The sequence below is a fragment of the Prunus mume genome, linkage group LG1 (assembly GCF_029339155.1).
Source record: "Prunus mume cultivar Tortuosa linkage group LG1, ASM2933915v1, whole genome shotgun sequence".
NCBI classification, from domain to species: Eukaryota; Viridiplantae; Streptophyta; class Magnoliopsida; order Rosales; family Rosaceae; genus Prunus; species Prunus mume.
In genome coordinates, this window is record NC_142698.1 from 27,641,369 (window position 1) to 27,656,769 (window position 15,401).

The window sequence follows — 15,401 nt, forward strand, 5'->3', positions numbered from 1 at the left end:
CAGAACACTTAAAATCACCAAAAGTGATTATATGAAGAAGCACATGCGAGGTGCTTCTTCCCAAAAGTGATTATGACCTATCTAGAATCACTTCCTTTCCTATTATATGGAACACCAAACAAAGAATTATTGAAAGTGACAAAAAAGAAAAATACAAAAGACAAAAAAATATGAGAAGGAAAAGTGATTGTTTGACAAAAGTCATAATTTCTAAATTGACATAAACCAATTCCCATATTTGGATATAAAAAAACAAAGAAATTTAGGAATTTTCACATGGGAAAAAAACATGGAATTTAGAAATCCCAACTTTAAATTCTATATAAATAATCATCATTTCTAAAATTTCAAGAGATACCACCACATTTCCTTGACAATGACCACCACCGAGGTCTAAAATATCAATGGTATCGGAAATATCGGTAGTCCAAAAACATGAAAATTTCGATGGAAATATTGGGATATTATCGGTATCAATAAAATTGAATAAAAACCACAAAAATTGTAAGAAAAACTTGAAATTTTTTATAAAACTTTGGAGGATGTTTATTTAATCAGTTATCTATTAGTTTATCACAAAAAAAAAAAAAAAATGAAGAAAATGCATTGCATGATGGGTTTAATTGATTTAAATTGATTATATAGCAAGATGACAAACACTGTGAGTGTATAAAATATATAGTAATTAATAAAAGAAGATTAAACACACCATAATCACTTACATATAATGATTTACTAATATTTTACACTTTATGCATTGCATGGTAAGATATATGAGTGACTTAGTACTATATAGAGTTTCAATTCATATATTATCATAAAAACATAAGCAACATGGTGGTTAAGGTGTTGGAGGAGTGAAATGGTAGGGGTTTGAATCCCCTTTGCGTGTGTGCTTTATGTTTTTTTTTTCTTCATTTTTCCTTTACATCGATATTTTCGATATTATAACAATATTTTGACAGAATATTGATATTGCTGAAGTGTAAGAGAAATTATTGTCAATATCATCGATATTTATATGATATGTGTATAGATATGTTCCGAAATATTCGTGACCCAAAAAAAGGGTAATATCATCGATATTTCGTTGATATTATCGACATTTTAGACTGACTACCACCATCCCACCAATACCACCACTTTTATTTAAACAGTTTTCATAATTAATTGTTGTACCGCATTAATTACTGTGATAAAATAATATAATTATTTACTGATTTTTCCTAACACACCTCACATTTGCCCGGAACGTGCTAATTTTGTTGAAAAATATTTGGCAAAATGAAGTCATTGTACCCGAATTGCACCAACTAGTAAACTACAGACTTGCTGGCAAAAAGTCGACACCACATGAAACATGGTGGAATGGTAAAGAGACTGGGGAACATTCTTATTTTATTTACCTTTTATGGTAAGTACTACGGAATCTCTCTCCTAAAGAAATAAATCAACTCATTATTTTCCGACTCTGATTGGCAGAATTTCCACTTTCAACTGCCTCTAAGCAAGGTCATCAGTCATAAGTCACAATAATCATTTTTCGAAAAAGATACAAGCTACAATCTAATCTACGGAAAGGGGGACTTGAACTTGAGTGCAAAAGGGTGAACTCACAATAATCTTTATTAATTATACAAAAATTGAACTTCTTAAGGAGCATGACTGGTTTGGTGATCCATTTTTGTTTTCAAGATGCAGATATAATCATGTCTACAACCGTTGAAACTAAATAGTCACCCTTTCTGCGACTGAGTTTCAAATATGTAGTTGACTGATCCAACCAAGGATGGGCTGATGCGAAATGACCCCACAAAAAAAAATACTTACAAGGAACAAAATAAAACCAATGGATGAAAACTAAAGCAACGTGATCCCTTCTTTCTATATCAGTTTTCCCAATAATTTTAACACTCTGATCCTTACAGTCTATGAAAGATATATTCATACTTTAACTTTTGATGTTCTTCTTTTCGCGTTAACAAATACATGGAAGGCCAAAAGGAGTAAAACAAGAGTTGCGCCTAATGAGAGGACTTTTATGCCTGTGCCATATGAGCTCTTCAGCATCCTCCGCCAAATTTCCTGCAATTTAGATCACATTAATCAATGGAACTATGTTCGTTCAATTAATTAGCTATGGTGAAATGTCTTTGTGCACCTCCCCCTTCAACAAGTAAAATTCCAAAACTTGCGTGCTATCAAAGCATGTAAACTGTTAGGTGTAGAAATTGGGGAGACAGAAACATGAATTTAGAGGTTTCCTGAAAAGAGCTAAAAAGGATGAAGCAGATATGTTTTGGAATGTCCTGTGACCACTGACCACAGACCACAGCGTACCAATACTATTGAAAGCTTTATCATTAAGTGCAGAATATGTAAAGTAATTATGTAAATATGTTCAAGAACTTAATCATCATCTTCTATATTCAATGCCTATCACCAAGCCTCAAGCTGATAAATAGAAGCTAGCAAAGGACTTTCAAACATGCATAAAAGAACATAAACATTAGATACTAGTAAGAGGTTATCAGTGCATTCTGCATGTAGATGACACAGGATAAAGCTCGGTTCAAAATGAATATCTAATAGTAATTGTAATTATGCAATGAAACCAAGCTGCTCTTTAGATGGAGAAACCGTCAGGATATGATTTGGCCAGTGAAAACAACCATGATGGTTGTTGTACAAAACATGAACACCTACATAGGTCGAGCAATCTGAACACTCTCAAAACCACATTAACAATTTCCAACAACAATTACTATTTCAGTTCCAAAGCTCCACTATAACAGAATTTACAATTTGTCATTGGACGTAATTTGGAACCTGGAAAACATCTTAACACTTTCTAAACATGAACGCCTACAAAAGGCTTCAATTTCCTAAAACATATAATGTATCTTTTTCCACAGCAATACATTTTCAGTTCCAAAACTCAATTTTGGCAAAACCAAAAAGGCATGGTTGAATGTAAATTTGTCAATTGGAAGACAAGCTGACCCCATAAAGATAGTCCAGAACATCCAACCATATACGTAAGTATTAACATAGAGAATTATTAGCCTTGAACAAAGAGACTTACTGTGATGCCAAAATTACGCTTATGTTGCTTTGCAAAGATATTCTGCGCATGTTTATAAAGCTCCAAATCAAGGTGGTTAAGTTGCCTTATCTGCTGGAGGACCACTTCAGGAACCTGAAGTCGTGCCTGTAATAATTAAAAGGTCAAAATGTCATCCAAAGAAAAGGGGACCATAAAGCCCAATTTAATAATTTATGCAATCCAAGAAAGGTGAGTTATAGCAACTCAACACCGATACGGCAAGTTCAAGTGCTTAAGAGGCAGTTCACGAAGTAACATGCAAACCAGGGAAATAGGCTTTACAATATTATATTCTATAAATCAGAGCTCTTCATAATATGTCCTAGAAAGTTGATGCATCTAACCCAGAAGAGGACCAGTACAAGGAGGAGCGGATGATATGCACACACGTTAATGAATGATGTAAAACATCATCTAGAGTACCAGCTACTTTGGAGAAACTAGAAATTGAATGCTACCTCCTTTGTAAAGTTTGCCGGGGAGATTCTCTTCAAAGAAGCGTTGTGCCGGAGTGTTTGAGACTTCCGTAAATTAGAAATGCAGTCTTCATAAGCTTCCATAAGTTCTTCCACAGTCATCTAACAAGGTGTAAAGAGGATCAAAGTCAACAAAGTAGCAGGATCAACTATTGTTATCAATATTGAAAATGACTTACATTTCCTTTCGCTGGTTCAACAGTTTCAGGAGAAGCAAACTCACTTTCCTTCCCATTTGGGGTTCTGTTCTGTCATATGCAGCAAAATTGCAGTAAGAAATCTGGCAAAATCACTATCCAAACATGAAGCATTTCACATACTAATGATGGCTTTTGCTAATTACCAGAAGATCATTACTATCCAGCTTGGAATCTGAATCTGAATCTGAGTAGTTCTGTTCTGTAGCACAAGTAGAAGAATAAGATAAACACCAAATTCATTGCCTAAATAAACTCTATATGGTAACTATAGTGAAAATGAAAATTCCACATGTTACCCAAAGTACCATGCAACATAAAATTTTGTAATCCTAATAAATTCAGCTTTAAGGCATCACACAATTTGAAGTTGAACTGCATGTTCTCAATTTTGTTGTGCTCTTAACACTGAACAAAATGAACAACTCCATTTGATTATTTTTGCAGTACTACACCAGAACTAGGTTAGACAACAGAATGTTAAGTAGATGTCATACTGACCGGATTTGCTGTCAGCAGCACTCTCCTCACTAGAATTTGATCCTCCCAGCTGTGAAATCACCTGGGCACCAACTACATTCGCAAACATTGTTGCAGATTCTCTGTGCTCCTCAGTGAGACCAACATATAACATATCATCCAACCTCTTCTGCAAAATTTACAAGCAACCATAAGGAAATGAAGATGACTAAAGAGACAATATTTGTAACCAAATCATGTGGACAATTTTAAAAAGTTGATTTGTATTACCTTCGCGACTTGTAGGACATGATCACCAAGAAGTTTATACTTCTGTACACAATGGCGCACTTCATGTGCTTCTGATAGATAGGAGTTGTTTGTCAATCCTGCAACCTTTCGAACCAAACAGTCAACCAGATAATAAAATAAATATATTTATATAAATTTTGACAGTGATGCTAAAAAAAAGAAGAGAACTTTGTAACTGCATTGAATTCTGACCCCCCCTTTTTTTGTTGGGGGAGGGGGGCAGGCGCCGCTGGCAGCTGGCTACTAAAGCATTTCAAAAGTTTAACAACCAAAATTTCAACCAAACATTGCTGAAGTTCCGACAACATAGTGGAAGGACTAGTTTCAGTGTTGGTACCACCAAAAAACGGAAATACGGGCTGATATTTAGGCATGTCACCCAATATTTTAAACATTTGATCAAACTAGAAGATCATTCAATCAGTTAACATGATAGAAGAAATTCAACCAAACACAATAATCTCAATATTAACTAAAATTAGAGAACCATTTAGTATCTAAGCAAAGCTGTCTAGCACTTTCCTAGGTCATGGGTGGAGCCACCAAAAATTTAATTAAAAATAAAACAAGCATTAAAGATTCCCATTATGCTATTAAACCATAGGAGGATAAAAACCTGAAATGTTGCTCCATTGTGAACAACTTCTTGAGCTATATGGTGATTGATGAACTTGTGTAATGGCATCACAATTTCTTCCATGTTGTATGGGTCCTTGCTCTGAAAGTTATTTGAGCCCCTAAGCTTTCGACCATCTCTCTGTACAGCAAAGTCAATACAAATAATGTCCCCAGGGAGAAAAACTGCACTTCAACAGAAATATACTAAAAATACATGAGAGCTGTAGAAACCAAAAAGGTCAAATGGGTCCAAGAAGCAAAGAAAAAAGCATACCCGAGTAAAAAGGTCTTCCCTCATCCATGGAACCAAATATTTCCATGGCCAAATATCCAGCGTGCTTACTCCTTTAGTCCTTGCCCGTATACGTCTTGTCATTTGTGTTGCAGAAGTTAAGTTAGGATGCACCAAAAACCTAGCAGCTACCTCTACCGAAAATTCGTAAGTACTAAAAACACGGTCAACCGGATTCCTAAGTATTGTCACTACTGATGTTCTCTCCCTGGGAAGTTTGGACATCATACTATAATCATCATGAGTAACCAACAATCTGCACTGCCGTTTTCTGCAAAAGGTACAGAATTAACATCCATGATGCATACATGTGAAAAGTTAGGAAAGAATAAGGTAAATATGAGGATGTAGTTCTGTAAGACATCCAACTTAGTTGCTGATTTCAACCTTGGCTTTATTTTAAGATGCTACCCTATCAGAAGCACCTATGAAAACCTTGGGAAACAAGTTTCTAAGAAAATCCACGCCTCATGATCTGTCTCCTTTTAATTATGTGTTTTCTCCCATTTATGAGTCAATAAGTAGAATATCACAGTCAATATAGAAAATAACAGCTCTATCGAAAAACCCTTCCCCTCTGCAAGCCAATGGAGCTACCAACTTCCACCATATCTGTTAAGTTGTAATTTGCAAATAAAAACACCCTCCTGCAAAATCTCTAACCTACATACATTTCAATGTAATCGAGTTTACTGATTGTCTTGCAACAAATTGATTTGAATGAAGTGATAATCAAGTATTGAGAAATTTACGAAACTGAATATGTCAAGAAACAAAACTATACAAGAGAAAACAGGATATCACCTAGGATCAAATCGAAGCTTATCATACGATCGAGGGCATTCCAGAGAGCTATAGTACAACTTTCTCAAGAAACTGTGTGTAAACATAGCCAGAAGTATGAATCAATATGGTTGTCAAATCATGGGGTTACAATCTTTAGGTAATAAAATTGGACCTATTGGAATTACCAGTGGAAATATGTACGCCCTCCTGTTCTGGGGACGTGAAGGAAAAATAGCAAATCCCGCAGTGTGTGTTTGTCTTCTTTAACTTCTTGTTGAAGTGAAGAAAATGCCCATTTTTTGACAACTCTTTCACAATGCTCAAAATCATTCTTAATAGGAGAGGCATTCACAGCTGTGGATGAGTTATGAGAACCCCAAGAATAGCAGCCTGACCAAAATAATTATCCAAGTAATTGAAGGGGTTCGAAATGAAAGAAAATAGAAAGAAGTAACTAAAAAGGGTTTAAGCAAAACAGAAAGGTCCCCCAGTTTGTTGGCACTCGAATGGGTTCACATAGCATGAGGTTCATCTCCACACAATCCCACCTAAACTGCCACAACATATATGCATACATACCTACATACCTACATATACGAAGACTACCTATGTACAATATTACAAGAACAAAAGAGGTAACTTGAAAAATACAATAGCTTGCAGACCAAAAAGAAAAATTAAGAAATGATAAGAACAGATTATAGGATAAGCATAAAGAGACTAAGCTGAGTTTGATACATACCCAATCCGAGAAGCAACAGCAGGATAGAGAATTTCAGAGTAGGATCCATACACCTTATTCCTACTCCACACACTGTAACAAAATAACAATAAGACAAAGTTGGAAGCTTTCTCAAAGTGTTGAGGGAAAAAAACATATAAAATGACAAAATAAGTAGCTATTCGGCACAACATGAATGAAAATGAGCACACCTTAAAAGTCAAAACTAATTCTATTTGCTTGCTTGTGAAAAATTTCCCACAAGTTTCTTTCCTTTTCCTTTCAAACAAACATGATTTAAAGCCAATCCCCTAAAATAGGAAACAGAGGACCAGACATTTTGGACACTACGAGCTGAGATATGGAAATAGGCAAACTTGCAAGAACCCAGAAGACCCTAACGAGCAGAACGACAAGAAGAAAGCGAGAAATTCAAAGAAGACATGAAGAAAAGAAAGGGAAATGGAACAAAATTCGATGGTTTGGTTCACCTGTATCGAAATTGGGGGTCTCGTGCTCATAAACGGTGTTGGGACTCTAGCAGACAGCGGTGAGGCCGATCAACGAGGGTTGAGGCCCCACCTTTCAGAACCTTCCAGAGATCCTGAAAAGGTCGCTCGGTCCCCTGGTTTCAAATTTTCTCAGCAACCAAACAGAACAGCAATTTTCACAGGAAAATTTCTTTTTTATTTTTATTTTTAAAAACTCTGCAATTTTGTGTTTGATGTTGATTGGTTGAGGATCAGTGGGTCTTTAAAAGTTGTATTTGTGCGCGCGCCACTCCAAATGGAAGGTTGTTGTATGGAAAAATAATGAAGTTTGTCCAGAAGCTAGCTATCTGTTTTACAGGGGCAAACTCGTCATTAAAAAATTAGGATTTTCAGTTGAATCATGTCTGTTTTCTGTTTTGTTGCCGGTGTTTTTTTATTTTTATTTTATTTTATATTTTGGTTATGTAATGAAGACAGTTTAAAAAAAATAGAGGGTAATATGATGGATTGAATTATAAACACTGTCAGGATGATTTTTTTGGAACATAAACAACAACCTCCTTCTGAAAAAGAAATTAAATCAAATGTAATTTTTTTTGTCTATCTAGTTTTGCTTGATTTTCCATTTTAAGTTTTTTTTCCTTTGTTATTTCTTTTTCTATAAATTTTTTGCCGTTTACGAATGAATATGGATTCGCATTTCATGTTTGGTAAGTACCCTTTCTATATAGAGGGGGAATTTCATATACTTTTTTTCCCCATTTGGAAAATCATTTGACTCACTTTTTTTTTTTTTGGGGACCAACTTTGTCATGTTCTAAATTTCAAATACCACTTTTAGTTAATAATTTTTATAGGAAAATTGAGCAAATTTGTAATTCATAATATTATGCATACCAACTATGAGAATAAGAAAAAATGGTATTTCTTTATCCCTATTTCCTAGCATTCCCAAACACGAAATCGCGGGACTTATTTCTTTACCTTAATTTATATTTTTCTAAAACCACATTCTTAAATTTGAAGGTTTTTAATTTTAACTAGACAGAATTGACCGTATTAGATTTGAACAGAATCATCATGTCATAGAAGGACAAAATGACAATAGCATCCCTTAGTAGAAGGCAGGTTGGGCAAAGCTGTTGGTTTTTGGGCAGAAAGTTGGGGCAGGCTGTTTGGGTTTTGGGTGGACTATTTTAATATTGCTGTAGTGCGACACAGGGTGTCCCTCTCATCCTTGGACAACGGTGGATTGTGGAATCGTGGACTGTGGAGCTCTTATTATTACAAATAAATATTGTATTTGCTTTTTTCATGGGGCCAAAGTAGAAATGGAATCCTACCGCCCACCACCCTCTACGGGAGACAACTTGTATATCACAAGGACAGCCGTCAAGTGTGATAACTCTTCGACATGACCCAATATACAATTTCTTCGCTCTCTATGACCCAATATTCTATGTCATGGCCTCTTTGTGGAAATCTTCTGCCTATCCACTTGCTGTTTTAGCCACATGCTATGCTTCTTCTACCATTTTTCTTTCATTTTCCTTCTGCTAGTGCCACATCCTAGGCTAGTCCCATCTCTAGTATTGTGAAGATTAAAATAGGAATGAAGACCCATGAGCTTGATAATTATTGCAGCACTTTCTTGACAATAACCATTTTGTTTTTAGTTTTTATTTATTCTTTTAGATATAATAAAAATAAATGGGGAAGTGGACAAAAGGTGAACGGTGATGCAGAAGGGATCATATGATGAATGGTATACATATATGGGTGAGTCGTTCTATAGGTAAAGGTGTACCATAGATGTGCACTTTTATATTAACCGCATGATTTATCTGAATAATAACTTCACTTAAATTTAATGAAATGATCATGTACCTAATATAAAGGTCTACATAATGGGTCCATATATGACCTTCACTATAGAATTTCGCATATATAGGTTGATATGTTTCATTAGTTTTAAAAGACTACTATTGAATCACCGGCCCATACCTATATGTATTGATCATGGGCAGAAACTGAGTTGTATGATTTGCCAGATTTAAGGCCCAACCCAACTAAAAATGATTTGAAGTACAACAGCAAAAAATAAGTTCTGCTTGACATTAAAATATCAATTGAGCAAGTAAAAGAATTTGGTAATGAAAGCAAACGAAACTAAAGTGAAGAATTAGCACTAATGAAAAAACAAACCATCTTTACAAAGGTGGAAATCAATCCTAATGATATCTAAAGTGCCATGCCTTATCTGTAAGTTATTTGAGCCCCTAAGCTTTGCCTCTCTGATACAGCAAAGTCAATACAAATAATGTCCCCAGGGAGAAATACTGACTTCAACAGGAATTTACTGAAAATACATAACCAAGTAAAAGGTCAAATGGGTCCAAGCAGCACAGAAAAAAGCATACCCAAGTAAAAAGGTCTTCCCTCATCCATGGAACCAAATATTTCCATGGCCAAATATCCAGTGTGCTTACTCTTTTAGTCTTTGCCCGTATACGTCTTGTCATTTGTGTTGCAGAAGTTAAGTTAAGATGCACCAAAACCTAGCAGCTACTCTACCGAAAAATCGTAAGTACAAAAAACATGGTCAACCGGGTTCCCAAGTATTGTCACTACTCATGATGTTCTCTCCCTGGGAAGTTTGGACATCAAACTATAATCATCATGAGTAACCAACAATCTGCACTGCTGTTTTCTGCAAAAGGTACAGAATTAACATCCATTAATGATGCAGACATGTGAAAAGTTAGGAAAGAATAAGGTAAATATGAGGATGTAGTTCTATAAGACATCCAACTTGGTTGCTGATGTCAAGCTTAGCTTTATTTTAAGATGCTAACCTAGCAGAAGCACCTATGAAAACCTTGTGAAATTTTTTTCTAAGAAAATCCACCCTCATGATCTGTCTCCTTTTAATTATGTGTTTTCTCCAATTTATGACTCAAAAAGTAGAATATCAGATTCAATATAGAAAATAACAGCTTTAACAACAAACCCTTTCCCTCTGCAAGCCAATGGAGCTACCAACTTCCACCATATCTGTCAAGTTGTAATCTGCAAATAAAAACACCTTCCTATCTCTTACCTACATTCATCTCAATGTAATCGAGTTTACTGATTGTCATGCAACAAAATGATTTGAATGAAGTGATACTCAAGTATTGATAAATTTACGAAATTGAATATGTCAAGAAACAAAATTATACAAGAGAAAACAAGATATTACCTAGGATCAAATTGAAGCTTATCATACGATCGAGGGCATTCCAGAGAGCTATAGTACAACTTTCTCAAGAAACTGTAAGTGTAAACATAGCCAGAAGAATGAATCAATATAGTTGTCAAATCACGGGGTTACAATCTTTAGGTAATAAAATTGGACTTATTGGAATTACCGGTGGAAATATGTACGGCCTCCTGTGTTAGACAACTAGGAAAGTAGTTAGACTTAAATTGTGATTGTACGATTGTACTCCTAACTTGTAGGAGGAATCCTTGCTACTCAAGGATTGTAAATTGTATATATACACATTCACGTATCAATGAGAATTATTTTGCCATATATTATTTTCCTACATGGTATCAGAGCAGGTCTAAAACCCTAGCTCTAATTTTTCCTTTTTTCTCAGCAGCTGTCTCTGCCACTCAATTATAGCCGACTCTTCTTCCTCTGATGGCCCCTTTTACATTCATCATTCCAACCATCCAAACCTTGTTCTTGTCTCCAAAAAATTAAATGGTGATAACTACACCTCCTGGGCCCGTGGCATGCAGATTTCCTTGAGTGCCAAGAACAAACTTGGTTTCATCACTGGAGATATTAAGGAACCTTCTTCCTCCACTGATCCTGATGATCACGCAGCTTGGCGCTGTTGCAATGACATGATTCTTTCTTGGATTCTTCATTCATTGGAACCTGACCTTCAAGAATCCGTTCTCTTTTCTGTCTCTGCCAAGGACGTGTGGGACGATCTTGCAGCGTTTTCTCGAATGCGCACCTAGTATCTTCCAACTCAACCGTGACCTCGCTACAATTTCACAAGAATCCTCTTCCATCTCCGCCTATTTCACTCGTCTCAAAGCTCTCTGGGATGAGCTTGCCTCTTATAGTGAAGACACGTGCTCTTGTGGTACTCTGGGATGAACGGCAACATCTTATGCAGTTCCTCATGGGTCTTCACGACTCTTTCTCTGTTGTTCGTGACCAAATCCTCTCGATGAATCCTTTACCGCTGTTCTTGATTTCTTAGGTCGAGAACAACGGTCCTTGGGCTCTGTCCGCCCACCGACTCCCCGCCATGGCAGCGCGATTCTTCCACACCTTCTCCGGCAGACCTCCGCTTCATTGCACCTATCTGCGACTACGATTTCCATACTCGTGAGACTTGCCATAAGCTTCATGGCTATCCTTGGCCATCTTCTTCATAGGCAACCACTGGCGACCACCATGTCGTCCGTCCACCTTTATGGCGGCCTCTCGCAGCACCGAATGCTACTCATTCTCGCACGCAGCGCCTTCTTTCGGCTTTCTAGCAGCACCCGACACTCATCAGCAGCAACTCCAGCGCCTCTTCACAGCGTTCTTCACCCTCTACCCATCATGTGCGGCTCTCCCGACTTCGGACACGCAAATAGCCATGCCTAATTTGTCCGCTGATCAATACACTCGTCTCCTCGCTGCTCTTGATGATTCCACAGCCCCATCGTCGTCTTCTCCTTAAGTTTACGCCGTCTCTAGTGATGCCTTCGCTCAAGATTTGTTGCCCATTGCCCTATGTCATGGTCCATGGATTCTTGACAGTGGCGCCACAGATCATATTACTTCCTCGTCTTCCAATTTGGTTCATACTTCTACTTCATTTTTGCCGCTGTTTCCTTGCCTAGTGGTGCCACAACCCCAATTACTTCAACTGAGACTCTTCACTTAAATTCCTCGATTGCTTTGAAAGATGTTTTATGTGTCCCTACTTTTCAAGTGGATCTTTTATCAGTTAGTAAGCTTATAGATGATTTATCTTGTTCCGTGACTTTTTTTCCATCTTGGTGTATTTTGTAGGACTTGGTTTCAAAAGCGATGATTGGTGTGGGTAAGCGACGTGGCGACCTTTACTACCTTATGACCCTTACCTCTCTCCCCACCTGCCAACCTCTCTGCAACGCCATCACCATCCCACCCTCCCTCTGGCATAGGCACCTTGGTCATCCCTCTTTAGCTCGTTTACAAGTTTTAGCCCCTAATTTTCTTAAATATTCTTTGGATTCTAGTCATGTTTGTGATGTTTGTCCTTTGGCAAAACAAACTCGTCAACCTTTTGGTTTAAGTTCAATTTCAACGACTTTTCCTTTTTCCTTAATTCATTGTGATATTTGGGGTCCAAATCGTCAATTTTCTCTCACTGACGCTTATTATTTTTTGACTATTGTGGATGATTTTTCTCGTTTTACATGGGTCTTCTTGATAAAACATAAATCTGACACTCAACAAATTTTCAAACATTTTTTTGCCTATGTTCTTACCCAATTTAACACGAACATCAAAAGCATCCGTACTGACAATGGCGAGGAATTTTGTTCTCTTCACAATTTTTTCTCTGACCATAGGGTTGTTTTCAAACTTCTTGTGTTTACACGTAAAATGGCGTTGTTGAACGCAAACACAGACACCTTCTTGAAATCGCCTTGGGCCCTTGGTTTCAATCACACATTCCCCTCAAGTTTTGGGGCGAATGTGTCCTCACTGCTGCCTATACCATTAATCGTCTTCCTAACCGCCTTCTTCATAACAAAACACCTTTCGAAGTCCTCCACAATAAACCTTCGCTTTATGCTCACTTCCATGTTTTCGGTTGTCTAGCCTATGCCACCTCTGTTCTTCCCCCCACTAAGTTCTCTTGTAAGGCTCATCGTTGTGTCTTCATTGGTTACCCTGCTGGCCAAAAGGCTTACACACTCTATGACCTTGACACACATCGCACCTTCACTAGTCGGGATGTCATCTTCCATGAGGACTCGTTTCCTTTTGCTTCATCTCCCACTCCACCTATCATGGCTCCTCCACTCACTGGTGTCTCCCTTCCCATTCCTCCATCCCTAGACGTCCATTTTCCCCCTCCCCAGGGCCCTATACCACCGGCCCTCGTTATTCCATTGCTCCACTGACACTTCTCTCCCCACCACCGCCGCTCTTATTTCACCACCCACGGCTCCACCAACTCCTCCACCACATCCTGCCACCTTACCACCCATGCCCTATCTGTACCCAATCAGCCTACCCGTGTGTCTTCCCGTTCCCATACACCCCACCTTATTTAAAGGACTACGTTTGCTCGCGGTGATTACGCCACCACACCCATCTTCTCTTTTGCCACGGTTCTCTCAAAGGTATGCGGTATCCCCTTTGTGATTATGTTTCTTACCACCGCTTATCTCCACAACATCTTTCATAGATCTACTCCGTGAGTCGGGGTGTCGAACCACCTTCTTTTGCAGAAACTGCCAGTGATCCTAACTGGCGTCGTGCTATGAATAAGGAGCTGGATGCCTTGCATGCCAACCGTACTTGGACTCTGACTACCTTGCCTCCCGACAAAGTTCCCATTGATTGTAAATGGGTGTACAAGCTCAAGCATAATTTTGATGGTTCCATCGAGCATTACAAAGCCCGTTTGGTTGCCAAAGGTTTTACCCAGGCCGCAGGTATCGATTATCATGACACTTTTTCCCCTACTGCTAAGATGATCACTGTACGCTGTCTTCTTGCCCTTGCTGCTAGTCAGTCTTGGTCCCTTCACCAACTCGACGTCAGTAATGCTTTCTTGCATGGTGATTTAGATGAGGAAATCTATATGTCTCCTCCTCCTGGTCTTGAGCGACAGGGGGAGAATCTTGTGTGTTGCCTCCACAAGTCTCTTTATGGTCTCAAGCAGGCTTCTCGCCAATGGTTTGCCAAGTTTACTAGTGCCATCATTTCTGCTGGGTTTCAACAATCTAAGGCTGACTATTCATTATTTACGAAAAAGTCAGGTACCTCTTTTACAGCCTTGCTCATTTATGTGGATGATATTGTGATAACAGGCAATGATGTGCGTGCAATTGATTCTCTAAAACTTATTCTCCATGATCACTTTCGAATTAATGATCTTGGCGATTTAAAGTACTTTCTGGGTATCGAGGTTTCTCGGTCCAAACGTGGTATCTATATTTCTCAGCGTAAATATGCATTAGAGATTCTCAAAGATTATGGCTTCCTCGGAGCCCAACCCATTGCATTTCCTATGGACGATACAAAATTATCTGATAAAGGGGAACTTCTCAAGGATCCTGAAAAGTATCGACGTCTAGTAGGATGGTTAATTTATCTCACGATAACTCGGCTGAATATCACCTATTTTGTACATGTTCTAAGTCGGTTTATGCATGAGCCGCGTACTCCACATATGGATGCTGCGCTTCGAATCGTTCGTTATTTGAAGTCTACTCCGGGTCAAGGCTTACTATTCATTCGACAATCAAATCAAGTTGACTGTTTTTTTGTGATTTGATTGGGCGGGTTGTCCTATTACTCGTCGCTCGACTATCAGCTCTTGTGTTTTCTTGGGAAATTCTTTGATTTCATGGCGGACAAAGTGGCAGAAAACTGTTTCACTTTCTTCTGCTGAAGCGGAATATAGAGCTATATCAGGTGCTTGTTGTGAGATAATTTGGCTGCGTTTTCTATTGAAGGATTTGAACATTCCCTTAACTGTCCATCTGATCTATTTTGTGATAATCAAGCGCATTACATATTGCTGCCAACCCTGTTTTTCATGAGCGTACTCACCGCATCGAGATGGATTGTCATTTTATACGTGATAAAATTGTTGATGGTACTATAACTACCAAGTATGTTGGTACGGCACACCAGTTGATGGACCTGTTTACGAAACCTC

The 15,401-nt window shown here is 38.0% G+C and overlaps 1 protein-coding gene across 5 annotated transcripts; it reads right to left on the reverse strand.

The window, feature by feature from the left end:
* Positions 1-1,854: 1,854 nt before the first annotated feature.
* Positions 1,855-7,641, reverse strand: TPST (tyrosylprotein sulfotransferase). Of its 5 annotated transcripts, none has more exons than XM_008247013.3 (13): positions 7,459-7,641; positions 6,989-7,060; positions 6,432-6,636; positions 6,265-6,336; positions 5,443-5,731; positions 5,167-5,307; positions 4,530-4,634; positions 4,281-4,428; positions 3,926-3,981; positions 3,762-3,830; positions 3,565-3,684; positions 3,086-3,211; positions 1,855-2,085 (listed from the first exon to the last, which is right to left on the reverse strand). In XM_008247013.3, exons 2-13 carry the CDS (start codon positions 7,035-7,037, stop codon positions 1,945-1,947), a joined length of 1,521 nt encoding a protein of 506 aa, XP_008245235.2. In that variant the 5' UTR covers positions 7,038-7,060; positions 7,459-7,641; the 3' UTR covers positions 1,855-1,944. The 5 variants fall into 5 exon arrangements, with proteins under 5 accessions (XP_008245235.2, XP_088910107.1, XP_088910112.1 ...); XM_089053981.1 differs by having other exon boundaries at positions 6,432-6,600; positions 7,459-7,601; XM_089053986.1 differs by lacking the exon at positions 7,459-7,641 and adding an exon at positions 7,180-7,313 and having other exon boundaries at positions 6,432-6,600.
* Between the last annotated feature and the right edge of the window lie 7,760 nt (positions 7,642-15,401).